This window comes from Cajanus cajan, chromosome 3 (assembly GCF_000230855.2).
Source record: "Cajanus cajan strain Asha chromosome 3, NIPB_CcT2T_4, whole genome shotgun sequence".
Lineage (NCBI taxonomy): Eukaryota > Viridiplantae > Streptophyta > Magnoliopsida > Fabales > Fabaceae > Cajanus > Cajanus cajan.
This window is the reverse complement of record NC_138519.1, coordinates 3568399-3580546: the sequence shown is the minus strand read 5'-3', so window position 1 is coordinate 3580546 and position 12148 is coordinate 3568399. Positions and strand designations below refer to the sequence as shown.

At 33.3% G+C, this 12148-nt stretch overlaps 3 protein-coding genes and 1 long non-coding RNA gene across 5 annotated transcripts; 1 reads left to right on the top strand and 3 right to left on the bottom strand.

Annotated features, from left to right (window-relative positions):
• Positions 1 to 35: 35 nt before the first annotated feature.
• Positions 36 to 2267, bottom strand: LOC109795589 (uncharacterized). The gene is made up of 2 exons (XM_020355133.3): positions 2042 to 2267; positions 36 to 471 (listed from the first exon to the last, which is right to left on the bottom strand). The coding sequence occupies exons 1-2, from the start codon at positions 2162 to 2164 to the stop codon at positions 355 to 357; spliced, it is 240 nt and encodes a 79-aa protein (XP_020210722.1). The 5' UTR covers positions 2165 to 2267; the 3' UTR covers positions 36 to 354.
• LOC114916104 (uncharacterized) lies at positions 499 to 1885 on the bottom strand. The gene is made up of 2 exons (XR_003804456.2): positions 786 to 1885; positions 499 to 710 (listed from the first exon to the last, which is right to left on the bottom strand). It is a non-coding gene; the product is annotated as an uncharacterized LOC114916104 (long non-coding RNA).
• Positions 2268 to 4248: 1981 nt separating the features above from the next.
• On the top strand, positions 4249 to 8013 carry LOC109795534 (voltage-dependent chloride channel 1, chloroplastic). Of its 2 annotated transcripts, XM_020355078.3 has the most exons (5): positions 4249 to 5089; positions 5828 to 5995; positions 6416 to 6622; positions 7426 to 7643; positions 7746 to 8013. In XM_020355078.3, exons 1-4 carry the CDS (start codon positions 4412 to 4414, stop codon positions 7600 to 7602), a joined length of 1230 nt encoding a protein of 409 aa, XP_020210667.1. In that variant the 5' UTR covers positions 4249 to 4411; the 3' UTR covers positions 7603 to 7643; positions 7746 to 8013. The 2 variants fall into 2 exon arrangements, with proteins under 2 accessions (XP_020210667.1, XP_020210659.1); XM_020355070.3 differs by having other exon boundaries at positions 4250 to 5089; positions 7426 to 8013.
• Positions 8014 to 9010: 997 nt separating this feature from the next.
• On the bottom strand, positions 9011 to 11606 carry LOC109795523 (riboflavin biosynthesis protein PYRD, chloroplastic). The gene is made up of 3 exons (XM_020355060.3): positions 11195 to 11606; positions 10031 to 10329; positions 9011 to 9856 (listed from the first exon to the last, which is right to left on the bottom strand). Exons 1-3 carry the CDS (start codon positions 11564 to 11566, stop codon positions 9238 to 9240), a joined length of 1290 nt encoding a protein of 429 aa, XP_020210649.2. The 5' UTR covers positions 11567 to 11606; the 3' UTR covers positions 9011 to 9237.
• Between the last annotated feature and the right edge of the window lie 542 nt (positions 11607 to 12148).

The window sequence follows — 12148 nt, the reverse complement described above, 5'->3', positions numbered from 1 at the left end:
AACCAAAAAAGAATAACAGCTTTTAGAAGGTGGGATTTGACTGACACAACTGCTTATTTAATGTGCAAAACCCTTCTCAATTACAATTTTTTAACTCAAATCCACATAAAAGAAAACCACAAAGGAAAGAAAAACAATACAGATGCAGATACATAATAAGATAAAGGGTGGGGGAAGGGAGCAACAGCCCAAAACATGACTATGATGTTATGGTCTTATTAACGGCATTGATGCTGACAAGTTAATCTACCGTTCATTCGTTTTCGGCCTCTAGTCATTGAACCATTCCATTTTCAAACGGCTAAAAGAAAACCTTTACTCAGCATGATGTTCCTATACAAGACTACCATACATTTAAGGGCGATCCTTGTTGCTGTCCAATTTCCCCGTCTGGTTTTCCTGAGATTCTTTCTTTGATCCAAAAACATATTCTTTCACGGTGCTCTCTGCTGAAAGTATTTGCTTCTTAATCTTCCATTAAGAAAATATAACGTCAGAAGCAAGAAAAAAAAAAATTTCCCATAGAATTCAATTACAACATCTGCCATTTAAAAAAATTTACATTGAAGTTAAACCATCTGAACAAAAATATAAAAGAAAAACAAGAAACTATTTGTGGCAGTCGAGGGAAGCTTTAGATAGCAGCAGTGGCTGAAACAAAGTTAAATTGATCGCTGGTTGGATTCATCTGGCCAATTATTCTCAGAGTCCTGCAAGTGAAGCAGGAGCTGCAAAGTTTGTAACCTCTAAGCTGTTCATCAAGGTTAAAGTTTATTTAATGTTACCTTACAAGGTATTAGCATCCTGATAACTACTGGGGAAGAGATTCTATCTAGAACCTTTCTAATTGTGAAGGACACCTATTCATCTGCAATTGCTTCTGCATGGCCACAGGTTCTAATCCACCAAGGAAACTCTTATTTGGGTCATTTCTCTAGATCTAACTTTCAAATTAACAAGACAAACTAACGTAAATGTAGCCATATAGCAAATGATAAAAACCTTATAAATCTTTTGTTTCATCAACATTTTACATGAAAAAAACAATAGAGTCGGTACCAAGGCGTAAAACCCTCATGAACAGAACAATAAAAAGAAAATTAAACATAAATTAGGATATTGATTTCTGACCATTGTCATTTATCTACTACCTATCAACTTGATCTGAGACAGAAGAACTGAGTATTCCAATTAATACAATAAAGTCAATGCAATTGCGGTTTGCGGATCAAGTCCCATGCCATATTTTTATTTCATAATGCAATTTCTAGATGACGCAAAATGTCTGGTATCAGTTTTGTGTTTTCTTTTTACTGTTCTCAGCTTCTCATCATATTAAGGTAGATTTTGTTGCACGGATCAACTGGTGAAACCAAAATGTACTACTTTAACTCCACAAGCAGTTCTAACTTCTATTCTATCCTATTCTTGAAATACACCATAGAAGAAAACTCATACGTTATCTACCAAATACTACCTATGGGTCCAAAATTGCCCAAGAGTAATAACAAAAATGGCCACCAAGTCTTTTTGAGGGCTGTTTGTTCCCACTTCCCAAGTTGAAATCCAACCCAAGCTGCTTTGCCAGCATTTTAGCCTACAATACCATCCCCTTCCCCACGCCAAGTTTTACACCTTCTTAACAGCAGCAAAACCAACAACAACGAGAAAAAAAAAAGTAATTTCCTCCATTCTCTTTCCATTAGAATTTTGAACCGTTTAATTACAACCTGGTTCCTACTTCACATATATGTGGTTGCAAAGATGAAAAATTTGATGGTGTGAATAGTTTTGAAGGGGAAAACACCTACACATATGTGAGTCAATAACACAAATAACCAAGAAGCTACATAGTGATTGATGGACATCCTCACAAGCCCTTTTATAATGTTACCTACAGCATTCACCATTTAAATCTAAATTTAGTTCCATTTAACAATCAACAAACAGGCATCAACACCACAAAATTACCCATAATCAAAGGTTGGAAATAGAATTGGATATCTATGTTGGGTAGCTTTGAGAGAAAAAGAAGACTTACAGGGTCGAGGGCATTGGGTTGAGGGCCATAGTCAGCGGTAAGGAGAAAATAGGAAGCAGCAACAGTGGTGACAATGGTTAACCTTCTCACCAGTTTCTCTGTTCTTGGATTCATCAAACTCATGACTGTAAATATGATCTCCACTTCAACCTCTGTTCTCAATTTTGAGGAACTAGGTTTAGGTTCAGATTTGAGGTTACACTTTCTCTCGTGTCACTATTTTTCGAAGAAAAAAAAATGTCTATTTGTTTCGAAAGTTTAAAAATTGATTCGCAAATTATTCTTATTTTTTTACTGATAAAAAAATTACTCTTATATTTTTTTTTTCAAACATTTTAAATTGAAAAATTAAAAATATTAAAATCTAATCGAGCATATTTTTATGTTTTATTTTTTAATTAATATTTAACATATGTAATCTACTTTTAAGTGTGTAATTTGTTTATAATTTTTTTAAAGCTTTTAATGTTAGCATTAATTAGTTAATAGACTTTAAATTTTTTACCATATGTAACTTGATTAATTTTTAACGATTAAATCTTTCCAATCATCTGCTTGCATGTAGTATGTATTTCTAATTTTTTTCTTAAGTGCAACTGCAATTACTCATGTGAGAATAAATATATATAACCCTGATTTGTCTTTTTTTTTTTTTTTTCAACTTTTAATTTTATTTTTTTAAATGATAAATGGATTTATCATTTGAATCCAACTAATTTTTAATGACCCACCCACGTTTTTTCTGTTTACAAAAACCAAAAGACCTTTATAAAAGGGTCTCAATTCAATGTCACTCATGAACAGTAGCCAATTTCTTGTTGCTTGTTGTTGCTATATTGTACGCGACTATGCGTGTATAATTTACTTACACACACTTAGAATAAATTTATTTTTTAATAACTTATATTTTTATATTAAATTTTAATAATTTAACTGTTTAATTAAAATTTTTAATGAATAAATTAGGTCTGTAAAATTTTAAAATTTTAAAATTATATGATATTTTATTTTATTTTAAAATTAAAATATGAAATATTTTTATATTATAATTTGAATTAATAAAATAAAATATTATATAATTTTTAAAAATTTGTAAATTTAATTTATATATTAAATTTTTTTTAACTCAATAATTAAATTATTATAATTTTATATATAATATAAATTATTGAATAAAGTAAATTTATTAAATTATTATATATATATAAATATATATATATATATATATATATATATATATATATATATATATATATGAATTAATCACTTATACACTGTCAGTGTAAAGTTTTTTTACACTGGTAACCAATCACATCTTTTAATAGTATCATGTTAATATGTCATTTATTTATTTAATCAAATAAAAATAAAATAAATTTTAAAATATATGATTAGTTGTCAATGTAAAAAACTTTTTACACTGGCAGTGTATAGATGATTATCAATATATATATATATATATATATATATATATATAATGATTAGGGATGACAAAAATACCCGCACCGCGGGTATCTGCGAGTAAAATCCGCTACGAATAATAAATAAATAGGCTAATTGGGTACCCGCAGATAATGAGGACGAATAATTTTTTACCCGTTTATAAACGGGGCGAGAGTGGGTATGATGATATCCATACCCGCGGATACCCGTTTAATAATATTTCTTAAATATCCTAATTATCCTTGTAACACATAACTCTAAAACTATACTCTCTCATCTTATTTTCTTACAAAAATGATGTTGATGAAGTTACCAACATGTGTTAAGTATGTTATAAAATTATGTTGGATGTAATTTGATTGATTTTCTAGCTTTGATTGGACCAATAAAATTTATGTATTGTAAGTTATTTACTTTCATTTGAAATTATAAGATTAAATTATTGTAACTTTGTGATGAGACTTTAACTTACTTGTGAGATTAATGTATATTAAGTTATTAATTATCTTACATTTTTATTATTATTTCAACAAAATTAATGCTAAATACAAGTTTAAAATTAACAATAAATTTTTATTTTTTAATATTTTAATAATATTAAATATAAATAAAATTATTTATAATATAATATTTTAATAACATTAAAAAATTTATAAATATTCATGAATATTTAAGAAATTTATGGATGTCCAATATAAAATAAGTATGAAATCAATTTTCATCTTCCTAGGCGAGGCTTGCCATCCTTAGTTATGATTAAAGTTGGGAAAGAGTAGGTAAAACGTGTAAAATCGCACTTCACTAGTCACCCATGTCACCAACAGGTTTGGTTTGGTGTGAAAATTGAAAATGAGCCACCCATTTGAAAAGAAAGTGTAAGATGTTCATGCCTTACTCTGCTTCCACCACTGCTGCTACTCCAACTCAATGTACCACCATCACAGAATTCAGATCAAACCCCCAACCCTCTCTTCCCTCTTCTCCCCAAAATGCCCTCTCAGGCTCCCTCTTCTGCCTTCCACCTCCAGGCCCAACAAGGCCCCCATCCGGGCCTCCCTCCCTCCCCCCTCCTCCTCCTCCTCCGGCCCAGCCCAAACCCTAATCTCCCTCCTCCGCTCCGTCCCGGACTGGGCCGACGCGGTGCAGGAGCGGGGCATGCAGAAGAAAAGGTCCCTCTACACGCACCTCAACTGGCGCGACCACCGCAGCTCCCTCCGCCACCTCCGCCACCTCCTCTCCAGCCTCTCCTCCCGCGTCATCCTCTCCCTCGTCCCCCCCGTCCTCTTCTTCACCGCCTTCGCCGCCGCCATCGCTGCCTACAACTCCGCCCTCCTCCTCCACCTCCTCCCCGACTTCCTCCCCCTCCTCCGGGCCTCCACCCTCCCCTACCAGCTCACCGCCCCCGCCCTCGCCCTCCTCCTCGTCTTCCGCACCGAAGCCTCCTACGCCCGATTCGTCGACGGCAAGAAGGCCTGGACCAACGTCATCGCCGCCACGCACGACTTCGCCAGACAGGTCGCCGCCATCGTCGTCGACAACGCCGACGACTTCCCCATCAAGCACGCCCTCTTGCAGTACATCGCCGCTTTCCCCGTTGCGCTTAAGGTTTTCAATTCACACACAAATGTGCCTGCAATTAGTTGCACTTGCACACTGTTTTTTAATACGTACGATCTGTGTTAACACTCCTACCAAGAAAAGATGTCTCCATAATCAATTATTAACTTTAATTTGGAAAACCTCTTTCATGTTAACTTATTTAAAATCATTAATTTTAACTGATGGATAAACTAGGATTTGTATATATATAATTTTTTTCGAATTTCTTTTTTTTCCTTTCAAAAAAGCGCTTCCAGATAAGATTATTCAAATGGACTCTTATATTAAAATGTTTAGATAATTTTCTTCCGACCATTAGGGTCATTCTAGTGGGAGACTACTGGAAGTATGCACAAGGCCTAGTGGGAGACTTGGAAGTATGCAAAAGGTATTAGATCTGAATTTTGTTGTTGTGTAATTCTGGTTGATAAAAAATAAAAAAGATAAAAACTTTTCCGAATCATTAGAGAAGAAAATAAAAAGAAAAAAATGAAATAAATTTATCTGTAAGCTAAAATTAGTTTATATAGGAGTTAAAAATTAATTCTTGGAGAAGTGAACTTTTACAAATTAACTTGTATATAAATTAATTTTAATTTTTTGGAAGAATTTAGTTTACTTTGATTTCTTATTTTATTAAAAGTGTGTATAGAGAAATTTATTGAAACCTATAACTTGTTGATTGGCTTCCTTCGATTTGGGTGGTTTTTCTGAATGATGGTGAAACTTGCTGTTTGAATGCAGTGTCACGTGTTGTATGGTTCGGATATTAGGAGGGATCTTCAGCATATGCTGGAAGTGGATGATCTAGCTGTGGTCATGAATTCCAAGCACCGGCCTCATTGCATTATTGAGTTTATTTCACAGAGCATTCGGTTGCTGAAACTGGAGGATTCTAGAAGGAATGTTCTGGTATGTACTGGTTGGAATTGTTAGCAAGATTTTAAATTATGCTTGGCGTCATGCTTGGTTGATGTTGTTGTAGTTTTAGTTAGCCAACATCAAGATCTGTCAATTGGTTATAAATGGAAATAACAATTACAGTCGTGATGATTCCAAAACCTTGACATTTTAAGGGTGCAGTGATTCATAAATCTTGTCAAGGCAGATGCAATTGTGGACTTTTTTAAACCTTATTTTTTAGCATCATAGTACATGTTAGATTAGGAAACATTGTATGTGAAATAACACTTTTGTCAAAAATGTAATTTTTTTCTGACTCCTGATTGATTTTGTGGCAAACTGACAAAGTTGTATTGTACAAGTGGATTTGTTAACATAACACTTAACTGTGGTAATTCTTTGTGTAACACTTCCCTCGTTGTGGTACAGGAGTCAAAGATATCTTGTTTCCATGAAGGAATTGGCATATGTGAACAACTTATGGGTATTCCCATTCCGTTATCATATACTCGCTTGACCTCAAGGTTTCTTGTCCTGTGGCATCTGACGCTCCCTATCATACTTTGGGATGATTGTCAATGGATTGTGGTTCCTGCTACTTTTATTAGTGCTGCATCTTTGTTTTGCATTGAAGAAGTATGTTCCCCTTCTTACCTTGACTCTTTAATATATTTATTATCTAATTTATTGTAGATGCAGGCAACAGAATTGGGGCCTTTGGGCTATTGCACATTATTTGTTTTTTCCTTTCTTCTCAGTATGCAATATGCATTAGGTAAACAGTTTTAGATTGACGGAAAAATGTTGAAAGATAAGGGAGAGTAATTATGACAATGCTTTTCATTCCAGCTGTTAGATTTTAGAGAGTTGATTATGTAAAAATTGTGGAAGAAATTATGGGTGTCTTATGCATATAAAATATTTGGTTTACTTTTGCATAACCATTGGACTGCTGCACTTTGGTATAAGATTTATGCACAAAAGGTAGATACTAACTTTTGAATTTACACTGTTAGAAATTTAGAATTTCTGTCCTCATTATCGAATTTGCAGATAGTTGCCTACCAACACAGACTGCAGAATCAATTTTGCACTGTTACAGTAGATTTGGGACTACCTCTAATCTAAAATGATTGAACACATTCAGAAGTGTTTGATGGATGAATTCTCCTGAGGAAAAAAATATAAACATTCACCCCATTTTGGAGGTGATTGGAGTGGAAGGAAGAGAGATAGTAAGAAAAAAGAAAAGGTGGAGAGAGAAAGTGGTAGATGTGATGTCATAAATGAAGTGATGAGAAGAAATAGGAAGAAAATGGAATAGAAATGAGATGGAAAATAAAAGTAGATGTATATAAATTCTCTTCTTTGAAATGCAACTCCAGATATTTTCTGGGTAGAAGAAAGCTAATCCAATAATGTGAAAATGATTGCTGTAGGTTGGAGTTCTTATAGAGGAGCCATTTCCCATGCTTGCACTTGATGAACTCTGCCAAAAGGCGCACACAGACATCCAAGAAGCAATCACAACTGGAAATTTAATTCATGCGCGCCTTGTTGCAAAGCAAAATAGCCTCTCTGAAGAGCATTCACCGAATGGCTGGCCTAACTCCTAGATGAAAGGGAACTTTACTATGAACTTCAAATTTTGCTTGAGGTGGTTCTGTACATGCTACTTGTTTAACCAAGTTAATTGTAGTTAGGAATTATATTATGTAGTCACTAATGATAATTGTGCTACACTTGCACCAACATGCAGAGTCTACCTCAAATCGGCCAGAATGGTGCTTTTCGAATGTATTCTGCTTATGAACTGGATCTGTATATATCATTAATTCATAATCATGTAAATATAAGGTCATCAATTCAGGCCTTTGTTTTTATAGATTATATATGTACTTTTAGGACGAACCAGAGGTTCTAATAGGCATTTACTTTCTCTACGGCATGTATATAAGAAGTTGTTTAATGAAACACGAGGATCTTTTCTCCCAAAGTTGGGTTCTATTTGATTTTTAGATTTTGAAGTGCTGCCCTCTTTTGTTGCTCGCTGTTTTATAATTGTTTGGTATGTAAAGCAGCTGTGCGATATATCTTTAAAAGAGATACGAATTCAACAGGTTCACTCTGATAAGAGGAGAATGTTTTGTCATTTGTTGGGAACCGTAAGAGGAAATGTTGAGCTTTGCTCATTGATAACTTGTTCTCCTTTTAAACTTTCTAGGTGACAACAAATATAATATTAATAGCCTTGGAATCTCTTGAACGGTCAACTAAAAATAGTTTATCTCCGGCTATACCTTATTTATAAGGAAAAATTGCATTCAACTCCTAAGGTTTGTTTAAATTAAACACATCTCTCGTCTAGTCTTTAAAAACTACTCATCTCCCTTATGTTAACATCGTTAATTGAAGTAGGAGAAAGAAAAAAATTAAAAATCTTCATATGCTGACAATCATATACATATCTATCCTTTATTTCTAAGTTACGAACAATGCTATGATTTCTAAATGAAAGTTTTTGTTGTTCTTCAATTTTAAAAATAATGATTTCTCATTTCTTTCTTTGAAATTATTTTTTGAAACTGGTATATTTTTTAAATAAAAACACGCGTGATACTTAGGATATAATTTAGAAGTTAAAATTAAGTAAAAAATCAAATTTTATTCAATTGTTAACACTTATATTAATAATTTGTTCCTTCTTAATAGTACAAATAGTATTATCTTATATAAGAGGTTGTATGTATCACTTGAATAAATAAGGGAGGTGAGTGTCATTTAAAAAGATCTCAAAATAGTTCATAGCAATTTTCCCTATTTATAACAATTCATTAAAGTTTATTTGAATTACAAAATATGCTGTTTTACTCTGACAGAAAAAACAATGCAAAAAGAAGCTTAAACCAAGCATTCTAATTTCCTTTGTTAAACTAACACAATCAAACTGCTAACATCCACGGCTTACATTTCACATGAAACATGAGGCCAGACTCTAAGGTAGCATCATGCTGGCACAATCTCTTTTAAATTTCAAGACAAAGTAATTGCATTCAACCAAAATTTAAAGCTAAGAAACATGTTAACCCAGAAAATATGAAAATATAGATCATTATTGACAATAACCCTCGCCTTTCTGCCAAAAAATACAATAACTGCTTTTTAATTTTATCCTATAGCAAATAATGCCTCGACAAAAACCATGACACTGAGATTGGTAAATGGGAGTTGGTAGGCACCTGTGATCCCATTTACTCAAATTTAAAACACCCCTCAATTACAACACTCTGATCAGAGGCCCTGGACTTCAAATTTACCACTTTTACTCCTAGCTCTAAGCTCTTCATTGTCTGTAGAGGATCTGGCTCAGCACATCCGTTCCAAAATGGCAAAATTTCTGTGACAAATTTATTAATATAATTTTTCTTGATACCCTCCTTAACAAGCTCTTCAAACTCACTGAAACTCCCTCTAATATCTAACAGAACACTGCACAATCCTTGACGATTACAATAATCCAAGATCACATCCAAATTTATTTGATCCAGCGCTACAATTTCAATTCCTTGTTGAGCCACTTCTAGAGCTATTTCTGTTTTATTGTCCGTAAAGATTATCACTTTGCCAGCAACTTCATTGATGGCAAGTGGAATTTGATTCGAAGAACTATGATCTTTATGTATTATAATCCGAATTGGTTGGTTGGCCCCAGGTTCTTGAGATGTAGGAATTGAAAAATTTTCACTGAATAAGGAAGAAGAGGTTACGACTGCATCATTTTCTTGTAATAGCCTTGAGTAGTATCCACCAGAGTCTGTAACTCCATTTCCAAGTAAGTCCACGAAGTTTCCATTGACAGAAAGAGAATATCTGCGATGCAGGAACAGGCTGAGCTATGAAATGCATGTTTATCTAAGAAAAATAACATATGTTGATCAATAAATCTAAAACCAAACACCACTATGCACCCAAAGAGCGTCTATACACAAATCGTTAATGCAAAGCAAGTGGAGGTGTCAAAGGACAGAGCTATAGTTGAATTACCTCAAAGTAAGTAAAGGCTTTCCAGTCAACATGCGATGAATATATGCCTCGTTGAGGCTCTTGCACAGTTCTTCCTCTACACCCGCAATTACTTCAATTCCTGCATCTCTCAATCTTTCCACCCCTTTGGAGGCAACAATGGGATTTGGATCCACCATCCCAACAACAACCTTTTTCACTTTGGCTTTAATTAGAGCTTCAGTGCAAGGTGGAGTCCTACCAAAATGGTTACAAGGTTCCAAGCTCACATAAGCCGTTGCGCTTTGTGCCAAATCACCAGCATCTCTCAGAGCAAACACCTGGCAATCTCATCTCCTGACTCAACATACTCAGCAACAAACACAGACTCCCTATCTAAATTCTAAGGAAGAGTAACATCTAACGATCAAAGCATGTTCCCTAGAATATCTCCTAATTTCTTTTCTTACAAAAAACACAATCTAAATTCAAATTAGGCTCAAGGTTTTAAATGATTTTTAGCCACAACATTAAGAAGACATGGTATATGGAAAGTTTTTACTTCTTAGAAAATCTGAAGTTCGGAATTCCCATGTTTGATTGTTATTCAAATAATAACATTCATAAGAAACATTATTTTCCGAAAATACTTTTTATACAAGTTTCTCACAAAATTATTCCCACATGAAAGGGGGAAACTAACATTCTCTAGTTAAAAAGAAAATTTTAATGTGGGACAAATATCGCATTACCTTTATTTGCTTATTTAATGGACAGTAAAAATATTTGATTCCTAGACAACATTTATAAATATTCCTAAAAACATTTTGGGGCTCTCTACAATATCAAGGATTTTGGGGTCTTTGCAACCATAATCGTTGTGGCCACATTTGTCACAATTTTCCACAATTCAAGGACAAAGATTTTATAAAAACAGTTGGCGACCACAATTTCAGCCTCAACCGCATTAGTCTGCAATTTTCCACGATATAAGGAAATGCAATGAAATCGCAACCTAGACCGCAATTTAAAACCTTGTTTAGGCTTATCATCAGTTTAAAACACCAATTCAATGAAATCAACAGACCACAAAAGAACACAAACACAGTATAATAAGTACATAACAAACAAACAAGTTTTTTTTTTGCCAACTTCTTATTTTACATAACATAGAACAATTTAGAGAGATAGATAGAAAGTAGGTACCTCAGCATGAGGTTGCCCTGCTTTAGGGTGGAAGCCTTCACCAACAACTTTCCCATCTTTTACAATGACACATCCCACCAATGGATTGGGGCTGGTAAACCCAACAGCCTTCCTTGCAAGCTCTACACATCTTCTGATGTAAAACCCATCATCATTTTCTCCTCCATTGGACCCTAAACACTGGACCCCAAAACTATCACACCTACTACTCCTAACCCCACAACCAAAAGTCAAACTCAATCTGATTCCAACCTTGGAGGGGCTCAGGGTGGACACAAAAGATGCAAAATTTGGAAGAGTGGAATTAATTGAGAATCTGGGCACCGGAAGAGTGCAATCTGGGACTGAGAGTGAAGAACCTAGTGCTTGCATAATGTTGTGTATGTAAAGAGAAAAGAACGCTTCTACTCATTTATTCTTAATTAATCTTAACTAACAGTGTGATGTGCATGCAGTGATTTTTTATGTTAGGCGGAAATCATAATAATTGTATAAATTATAATTTGTATTTAATACTTTTTATAAATATTTTGAAAATGACTTTTATTATTAATAAATTTGATGAAAGTTAAGAAAATAATTCCTTAACCTTTTATTTATTTATTTTGTAGGTACCTATAATATAATGAAATATTTTCTTTAGTTAAAAAAAATACTCCTTAATTGAATTATATTTATAATATATGTATATAATGTGACTTTTATTTTCTTTTAAAAATGCTAATCAAAACAATATTAGTTGATTACGTAAAAATGATAAAACTAAATGAATTAGGGTATGTTTGAAAAAAAAAATTCGTTAACATACTTTTATTTTTTTACATTAAAATATGTGTTTTCTTATTTAAATAATTTTAAATTGATATCTAAACACATATTTAGTTATTTGAATTCATAATTGAAAATATGTTCATGAGTTGTATATATATACATGACTACTATTTCCTATTAAAT

Bases quoted from the DNA above. Each gene is read 5' to 3' on its own strand.
- LOC109795589 (XM_020355133.3), bottom strand. From the start codon at position 2,164: ATGAGTTTGATGAATCCAAGAACAGAGAAACTGGTGAGAAGGTTAACC. The intron at 472-2,041 runs GTAAGTCTTCTT...TCTTAATGGAAG, and splicing joins AACCCAATGCCCTCGACCCT to ATTAAGAAGCAAATACTTTC.
- LOC109795523 (XM_020355060.3), bottom strand. From the start codon at position 11,566: ATGCAAGCACTAGGTTCTTCACTCTCAGTCCCAGATTGCACTCTTCCG. The intron at 10,330-11,194 runs GTACCTACTTTC...TGAGATTGCCAG, and splicing joins CAGGGCAACCTCATGCTGAG to GTGTTTGCTCTGAGAGATGC. The intron at 9,857-10,030 runs GTAATTCAACTA...CCTGCATCGCAG, and splicing joins AAGCCTTTACTTACTTTGAG to ATATTCTCTTTCTGTCAATG.
- LOC109795534 (XM_020355078.3), top strand. From the start codon at position 4,412: ATGTACCACCATCACAGAATTCAGATCAAACCCCCAACCCTCTCTTCC. The intron at 5,090-5,827 runs GTTTTCAATTCA...GTTTGAATGCAG, and splicing joins CTTTCCCCGTTGCGCTTAAG to TGTCACGTGTTGTATGGTTC. The intron at 5,996-6,415 runs GTATGTACTGGT...GTTGTGGTACAG, and splicing joins ATTCTAGAAGGAATGTTCTG to GAGTCAAAGATATCTTGTTT.